Raw genomic sequence first — 9305 nt, forward strand, 5'->3', positions numbered from 1 at the left:
TCTCTCTGTCCACCAGGCTGCGGTTTGGCAGTGGAGGTGTTACTCTGCCTGAGGACTTAGAGCCCGTCTGGTAGCCCTTTCCTACAGGCACAGCTACAACTACCCCTACCGCCACAGCCCTCCTGGGTTCTGGTAACTTCTCCTGTCTTTTAAGCCTCATCATAGTAAGGCTCCTACCATTACTTTCAATTGGGGGTATTGGTCACCATCCCATGTAATTTCCTCTAAATCTGCCCATATTGATAAAGTGTCCCTTAATTAAACTCTTCTGAATTATCCCATTTTAGGCCATCTGTTTTCTGCTGGCATCCTGAGAGATACTGAAAGGAAAATAAGTTTCAAAAAGCAAGTAAAACAGATGACTAGGTTATTCACAGCACTTTAGCTTTGGGATGCGTGCGTGTTCCCAATCTTGCTCCCTAAATTAAGGAAAGCAACAGATTTCTCACCATGACAGCACAATCTGAATGGTAGGGAAGGAGGCGAGAATGGGACAAGGGTCTACCGAGGGGAACAATGTGGATTAGCAATTTGGACTTCCACGGTCAAGGCTGCCCTGAGAGTGGCCAGAAGGTGCCAGAAGGTGCTTCATGCCTCCTGTCTTTTCCTGCTGGAGCCCCTGTGGCTCCCCGAATACTGCTCTTCCAGATTAGGTACATGTGTGAGCAAGAAGAGGAAAAAGCCAACAGTGGCTCTGGAAAGAAATACTTGATCAAGGCGCCTTTCCTCCATTCATTTGGCTGGAGGTGACAAGCTGCCCTGTACTGTCCTGTGATTGACTGTCGCCACAGGACGCTTCTTTGCCCTGGGGAGGTGCTGGCGGCAGCGGTGGCAGTGGTGAAGCCGGGTGCGGGAGCAAGGCTTATCGAGATGCTGGACGGCCCCTGTGATCTCCTGTGCGGGGATCTGCTGGCACGTGAGAGTGTGGGGTTCTCTGAGTCGTGACCCCTCACGAGATGTTTCTCGACATTTGAGTTGAGTCTACTCCCCTCTCTCTCAACTTCTGCTTATCCCCACCCTGTCTGCTGCCCATGCCTGCAGAGGAGTGGTGTTCTGTAGCCTCTGGCTGCCAGCTGTGTGGGTAGGGAGCCATGCCAAGCAATGTGAGCCTGCGCTGGGAGGCTTTATAGCTAAGAATAAAAACACCCTCCTTACTTGTCATTCAAGGCCCTCCATGGCCTGCCCCATGCTCTCTCATTGTCCTAGGAGTAATGCACACAGGTTTACATTTTCTTTCCAATTGACATAGACGTGGACCAAGTAAATAGTAAGTCTTCCTGAGCCCTCTCCTTCAGAAGCAATAACTTATTTCAGTTTTGTTTCTAGACTCTTTTCAGTCATAGATTTGATCTGGGGTTTGTTTTTGTTTTTGTGTTTTTAGATTCTAATGTTTATTTATTTTTGAGAGAGGGAGGGAGAGAATGAGCCAGGATGGGGGGCAGAGAGAGAGGGAGACACAGAATCTGAAGCAGGCTCCAGGCTCTGAGCTGTTTGCATAGAGCAGATATGGGGCTTGAACTCACGAACTGAGAGATCACAACCTGAGCCCAAGTCAGGCACTTAACCCACTGAGCCACCCAGGTGCCCCAGTTATAGATTTGATTTGTAAAGTATTACTTCTGTCTTGTAACCTGTCAGTATTAACAATAGAATCAACCGATTCCTTATATAAGATGTAAAGAATTCAGGATATGGCTGAGGATTTGGAATTAGAAGGCTGGGAATTTAAAATAACTGTGATTAATAGGCTAAGGAATCTAGCGGACAAAGTGGACAAAATGCAAGTGCAGATGAAGACTATAAGGAGGAGGAAATGCTAAAAATAAAAACATTATAACATAAGTGAAGAATGCCTTTGACTGGACTAGCTATAGCTTTTCAAAGAATCCGTGGGCCTCACAATATGGACGGAACTAGAGTGTATTATGCTAAGCGAAATAAGTCACTCAGAGAAAGATAAATATCATATGATCTCTCTCATATGTGGAATTTAAGAAACAAAACAGATGAACATAAGGGACGGGAAGGAAAAATAAGATAAAAACAGAGAGGGAGGCAAACCATAAGAGACTCTTAAATACAGAGAACAAACTGAGGGTTGACAGAGATGGGGGTGGGGTAGAGAAAATGGGTGATGGGCATTAAGGAGAGCATTTGTCGGGATGAGCACTGGGTGTTATACGTAAGTGATGAATCACTAAACTCTACCCTTGAAACAAATAAATAAGTAAATAAATAAAACTCCAGAAAGAACCAGTGAGCCTCAAGATAAGTTAATAGGAACGTCCTAAACTGAAAATCAAAGAGAAAGACTGAAAAAAAAAGGGAACAGAATGGCCAAGAGCTGTAGGATGATTACAAGAGGTAAAAAATACATAGAATAGGAATATCAAAAGAAGAGAGAAAGGAACAGAAGATATATATGCAGTAATAATGGCGAAGAGCTTTCCAGATTATTTGCGGGCACCAAACCACAGATCCAGGTAGCACAGAGAACCCAAACCAGGATAAATAATAATAGTAATAATAGCTCTTCCCGTAAGTGGCCTGAGATGATACCTGAAAATTGTTCGCTCTTCACCTGACCCGGGAACCCCCACAAAATCGTGCCAGTCAAGAGGTTCAAGCCTTCATGTTCACTTTAAGAACACACGTGAAACTGCCCAGGCCTTCAAGGGTAGGCGTATCCGAAAAGTCACCAGTCTCTGAAATACGTCCCTTTGCAGAAACAATGTTACAACGCTACAATGGTGGAGTTGGTAGGTGTGTCCAGGCCAAACAGTGGGGCTGGGCACAGGGTCGGTGGCCCAAAAAGAGTGCTGCATTTTTACCGCACGTGCTTAAAAATGCAGAGAGTAAGGCTGAACTTAAGGGTTTAGATGTAGATTCTCTGGTCATGGAGCACAGCCGGGTGAACAAAGCCCCCAAGATGCGGCACAGAATTTGCAGGGCTCACGGTCAGATTAACCCACACGTGAGCTCTCCCTGCCACATTGAGATGATCCTTACAGAAAAAGAGCAGAGTGGTCCTAAACCAGAAGAGGAAGTTGCACAGAAGGAAAAGATATCGCAGAAGAAACCGGAGAAACTAAAACTTATGGCCTGGGAGTAAATTCTGCATAAAATACACGCAAATAAAAGTCAAAAAAGAAACAACAACAGACCCTACACCTACGTATTCATTTCTGGGGCAGACACACTGCTCTATATGATACTATTATGATAGATGTGTGATAATCTGCATTTGTCAAATCCATTGAGCTATACCACACAGAGGGAACCCTAAAGTAAACTATGGACATCAGTTTGTAATAATGTATCAATATTAGTGCATCAATTTTAATAAATGTACCACATTAATGGAAGACATTAGTAATAGGAGAACCTGTGGGCGGGAGGAATGGGGATGGGGAGAGAGAGTAGACAGGAACCCTCTGTACTTCCTGTGAAAATTTCCCATAAATCTAAAAGCGCTCTACAGTACAAAACTATTTAAAAATAAATAGGGACGCCTGGGCGGCTCAGTTGGTTAAGCATCCAACTTCGGCTCAGGTCATGTTCTCACAGTCCGTGGGTTTGGACCCTGCTTTGGGCTCTGTGCTGACAGCTCAGAGCTCAGAGCCTGGAGCCTGCTTCAGATTCTGTGTCTCCCTCTCTCTCTGGTCCTCCCCCGCTCACACTCTCCCTCTCTTTCTGTCTCCGTCTCTCAAAAATAAATAAACTTTTAAAAAATTAAAAAAATAAAAATCAATAGGCAAACCACCAACAGGATGAATATTTATAACGCACCTAACTAAGGAAAGACTCATGCAGCATGTATACAAACTCCTACAAATAAATAACAGAGAAAGGGAAACACTTAATAAAAATGGGCAAAACTTAGACACTTCAAAAAAAAATACAAGTAACCAACAAGCACAGGAAAAGATGCCAATTTCACAAGTCACTTTGGAAATGCAAATTAAAACACGACGAGATACCACTTTATACTCATTAGAATGACTAAAATTCAAAAGACTGGCAGTGTTTGTGAAGAAGGATCTGGAAAAACTGACACTTTCAGACATCGCTGGTGGGAATGTGCAATAGCATAACCACTTGAGAAAGGAGCTTGGCATTTCTTCAGAGTCAAGCAGACATCTTTCTGTGACCCAGCAAATTCACTTCAGGTTACTTATCCGAGGGAAATAAAAACATATATTCAGAAAGAGACGTGAATAAGAATGTTCACGGTAGCTTTATTCAAAATAGCCAGTGATAGAATACTACATAGATATCTATCCGTATGAAAATAAACCGGTGCACTCACACGATGAGATAGCGCTCAGGTTTAGCAAAAAGACAAACTGCTGATATGTGCAATTGCCGTGGCCTGGGTACATCCTAAAAATATTACGCTGAGTGATACAAGATAGGAACAGAAGAGTACATTGAATGATCCTAAGTATGTGAAGCCGAAGATCAGGTAAAACTAATCTTAACCAACTGAGCCACCCAGGTGCCCCCAGGTAAAACTAATCTTTGGTGATAGAAATAGGAATAAAAAAAAAACAAAAAACAAAAAACAAAAAAAGAAATAGGAATAAAGATTGCCTCTGGGGCAGGAGGAGTATGTAACAGGGACATGAGGGAACTTTCAGAGGTGATGAAAATGTGTTATGTTTTGCTTGGGGCTCGAGTCACGTGGGTATACCGTTGCCAAAGCTCACTGAACTGTGCACTTATGATCTGTGCAATCACTCTCCCCTGATTGTACCTCAATTAAAAAAGTAAAAAATTATTAAAAGATGCAACATTTGAACTTAATATATTGTTTTTATAGAACGTGTAACTTTAGAGGTATTTGTAATCAGATTTATACAACTAACGTTGGGAGCTCTGCGGAATAAGAAGTAAATCTGACAAAGATCCTGTTCTCTGAGGACTAGAGAAGAGTCTAGTGTTCTAGATGTTTTGCCACCAAGGACCGGAGAGCTCCTGGGAGGGAGAACCAGGGCGAGAGCACTTGGGTGGGGGTGCAGTGGGAGTGAGAAGGGACACCTATGAGGTTCCGCAGGAGGGCTTGGAACAGGAAATCATAGCAAGCAGGAAATCATAGCATGCCTCAAACCTTAAGCATGCTTCAATGTCGATTTATCCAGTTATAAAACTTAACTTTGCTCGCACAGACTGAAAATGGCGAAGGAAAAACTCACGGATGGTGACTCAATTCTGGGAAATGGGTGTTTAGCACAGGCTTGGTTTAAAAATTCGTCATTTATTCGTTCATTAAGTCTTGGATTCAATAAACATCAAGGTAGGGACATATTCTAGGCCCTACCAAAATCAAAGAAGACTGCTCTCGGAGGCTAGTCTGCTCTTTAATTCTTTCAATTTTATGGAGACAGGATGCAGGAGGGTGACCACAGAAACTTGCCATGGAATGTTCTTCCAGTCCCTCCCAAGTGCAGCGACCAAACGAATTTAGACCGTCCTGCGCTGCTTTCAGCCTGTGCTGAAGGTGGGGTTCTCCTAAAGCGGACCCCAGAGTTGGTAGAGTTTGGGGTGGAGCGAAGGCCTTGGGGAAGGCAGTCCCTGAGGTGCGACACTCAGTGTTTGTTTCACAGGTACCGTCACAGTCCTCACGAGGGAGGATATTATCTTAACCGTAAGGTTTATCTTACAACTTTAGGGTTTGAAGGTCAGGGGCGCCGAGGCTGAGAGAAGTGAAGAAAACCTCCCAAACCGATAGGGACAAAGTTGGTTCTCAAAGCCACATTTGTCTGACTGAGGCAGACGCCGAATCAGGGCGCCAGACTGTTTCCCGACATCGCCAGAGTTTCCTGAGGCAGGCTGACTTCGCTTTCATCCCCTCCGGATGCGTCCTGCAGGGCCCTCTGGAGAACCATCCTGAGGGTCTTCCGCTGCCGGGGCCACCGCTGCCTGAAGGAGCCAACAAAGAAGTAAATGATGGGGTTGGCACAGCTGTTGACACAGGACAGGGTGAGCGCAGCCAGATAAAGGTGCCAGAGGGACGCATCAAAACCCTGCTGAATCCAGAATATGAGGAACCAGTGAATGCCGTAGGGCAGTCCGCAGAAGAGGAAGGCCAGCACTGTGAGCCCCACAGTCACATACACCCTGGTCAGCTGCATCCGCTGGGAGCCCCACAGCAGTCTGGTCAGCAGGGCCAGGCTGGACCCAGAGAGAAGCACAAATAAGAAAATCAGCCAGGCGGCCGCGACGAAATCAAACGCCAGACACAACCCAGGGTCAAAATCCCTAAACAGGAAGCCACAGTATTTCCCTTCCAGGATGCTCAGCAGCAGGGAGAGGGCCCAGAGCAGGCCACACGTCACAGTTGACGTGTGTCTTGGGCGGTGGCAGCGGTACCAGATGGGACAAAGGACCGACAGGCAGCGCTCGGTGCTGATGGCGCTGAGAAGGCTCACGCTCGCGATGTAGGCAAAGGTCCACATGGTGGTGAAAAATCTGGGGATGGAAAAGTACACCGAATGGAAGTTGATGAGCACCTCCAGGGCATATACAACCTGGGAGGAGAGGAAGAGGAAGTCAGCTCCTGCCAGGTTGAGGATGTAGACGGAGAAAGCGTTCCTCTGCATGCGGCAGCCCAGAAGCCAGAGCACGGTCACGTTTCCCACCAGCCCGCCCAGGGCAAAGGTGAAGGTCAGCAAAGTCACGATCAGGATTTCCACGTTGTCACTTGGAGGATGGTCCTCGTCACTTCCATTCACTGGTGTGAGTGTGCCCTCCCAGGCCGGGGCGGTGGGATCGATGCTCAGAAACCCTCCACTGGTATTCCTGGGGACACAAACAAGACTTGAGCACCTGCTGTGTGCCCCCTGATTCTCAGGGCCAGCCTGCTACATGAGGATTACTGTCTCTATGTTACCGAGGAGGGAAACGGAGGCTTGCAGAAATTAGGATACTTGCTGAAGGCCACACTGCTCTGAAGTTCTGGAACCTGGACTCAGACCAGTTCCCTCTAACTCTAAAGCTGGGCTCTCTCTACCGCAACATGGACCCTCTGCTGACATGGGAATATTCTAGGGCTCATGCCACGTCTGGCGGGGGGAGGCAGGAATTGAAAAGTCTGGACGGGTTATGTGTGATGACAACAGGACTCTGAGCTTGGCATTCTTTCTGCCTGGGACTGAGATTTTCTCTTAAGACAAGGAAGTCAGAAGACTCAGGCGTAACCTGTGGACAATCTCAGTGACTGAGCGTGGTCCATCCACCAGAAAGGAGATCGTGATTTAGGGTCATGAAAGGAATGTGACCTTTTTCTATGACAGGTATGAGTATGGCCAAGCCTCTTGGCCAGAAATGGCCCAGTGTGTGAGCTCTATGAGGACAGGAAGTGCTTTGCTTTCTGTCCATTAGTGTGTCCCTAGTGCCCAGTTCTGTTGTGGGGGACACAGTGTAGGTCACTCTTACAATGGATTTCTTTCTAGGGCAGCCAAAATCATAAACTTAAAGTACTTCTAAATACCTGTGTACTCCTACTTTAAAAAACAAAACAAAACAAAACAAAAAAACCCACAAAATTGAAATCAGTTCTCAAGGCATCTACGATGATAATGAGAGATTATTCTGGAGAAGTGACACCAGATACGGAGATGCAAACAGTGAAACAAACATACTGAGGAGATACAATGAGAAACTGACCGACTCGCGTAGAGAGACAAAGTCCCAGGAAACATCAACTGGGAGGAGGCCATAAGAAGAGATGGATTTTCCCCATTTGCCATCACATCTCATTTCCATCTTCTCTACCCGCCTCTCTGTCCTTATCGTCCTCATCAACGGGCTCCCTCTGTCTCTGGCTCCTGGTTGCTTTCAGCGAAAGGGAGACACAGACAGGAGCTGGAGGGCGCGAGGAGGGCGGCTGGGGGTTTGTGACTTTCTGGCTCTCTCTGTCCACCAGGCTGCGGTTTGGCAGTGGAGGTGTTACTCTGCCTGAGGACTTAGAGCCCGTCTGGTAGCCCTTTCCTACAGGCACAGCTACAACTACCCCTACCGCCACAGCCCTCCTGGGTTCTGGTAAATTCTTCCCCTTTCTCTTCAGGCCTTATCTCTGGGGGCTTCAGTCAGCATCCTTTATAGATTTTCCTTAGCTCTGCCCATACCTGTGTAACCAGACCTTTCATTAAACTCTCCAAATATCCTGTTAGCTTGTGCCCTACATTTTCTGCTGGGGTAATGCCAGATACAGGAGCCACAAAACAAAACAAAACAAAAACCCCACCTTCGAATAGCAAGCAAATCTGTGAAAGTGGAGGTTGTTAAAACAATTTAGCTTTGGAGTCTCATGCCAGCCTGCCATCTTGCTCCCTAAATTAAACGTAGCAAAACAGACCTCTCCATAGTTGCAGATTTGAATGTTTGGAGAGAAAGAGAGAGTATAGGGAGAGAGGATAGAAGCAAAAAGAACTTGGTGGATCCTGTTTGGCTCTCCCACAGTCCAAGCTGCCAGCACCCAAAGCATCATGAGGGAGCTTCATGTCCCCTGATTTGCCGTGGGGTGCCCCTGGTGTCCTGCATGCCCTACCTTGAGATGAATTCATGAGCATGGAGACTAAGAGGAAGAAAACAAAACTGCTTTTGAAAGAAGATCGTTCTTGAGCAGGCTCTTACCTGAGCACCATTCTTCTTGCTGGAAGCAGAAAATAGAAAAGGAAGAGCTTTCCTGAGATTGGCAGGTAGTGGAGAATGTTTCTCTCCCCTCTGGATGGCAAGATGTCTGTCATAGCAGGAGTGAACTTCGGTGACTGCCTGAGGCTTATCAGGATGCTGGATGACAGCCCCTGTGATTTCCTGCCGAAAGGGCACTGGCAAATGAGATCCTGGAGATGTGTCAAACAAGAAACTTCACGAGATGTTTTTCATTTGCCATGACTCCAATCACTTATCTCAGCCTGTCCCCATCCTACCCCATCCGGTCCCCCGCCTTGTGAGGAATAGCTAGCTGCCCTGGAGCCTTTTGCTGCCCTCTGTGAGCCTGGGCAGTAAACCATCCACCAAGCAGTATGAGCTTCCATAGCTAAAGAATTGTTTGCTTGGCATTCAAGGCCCTGCGTGGCCTGGCTCGCTCGATCTTTTTAAAGTCTGTTCAGTTATAATCTTTACAGCCGATGTGGGGCTGGAATGCACAACCCCAAGATCAAGTCGCATGTTCTACCAACTGAGCCAGCCAAGCTCTCCTTGATCTTTTAAAAATTTAATTACAGAAGCAAGGTATGCACAATTAATTTTATTTCAAATGACACTGGGGTGTATAAAGTGAAAGTGAAGCCTCTCCCAAT

General features: G+C 46.4%; 1 protein-coding gene and 1 pseudogene across 1 annotated transcript; one reads left to right on the forward strand and one right to left on the reverse strand.

The window, feature by feature from the left end:
* Positions 1 to 516: 516 nt before the first annotated feature.
* LOC131486629 (large ribosomal subunit protein uL22-like) lies at positions 517 to 3123 on the forward strand (annotated as a pseudogene).
* A 2114-nt stretch (positions 3124 to 5237) lies between these two features.
* On the reverse strand, positions 5238 to 8881 carry MRGPRX2 (MAS related GPR family member X2). Its single transcript, XM_058688434.1, has 2 exons — positions 8638 to 8881; positions 5238 to 6801 (listed from the first exon to the last, which is right to left on the reverse strand). The coding sequence occupies exons 1-2, from the start codon at positions 8748 to 8750 to the stop codon at positions 5784 to 5786; spliced, it is 1131 nt and encodes a 376-aa protein (XP_058544417.1). The 5' UTR covers positions 8751 to 8881; the 3' UTR covers positions 5238 to 5783.
* Between the last annotated feature and the right edge of the window lie 424 nt (positions 8882 to 9305).

The sequence above is a fragment of the Neofelis nebulosa genome, chromosome 10 (assembly GCF_028018385.1).
Source record: "Neofelis nebulosa isolate mNeoNeb1 chromosome 10, mNeoNeb1.pri, whole genome shotgun sequence".
NCBI lineage: Eukaryota > Metazoa > Chordata > Mammalia > Carnivora > Felidae > Neofelis > Neofelis nebulosa.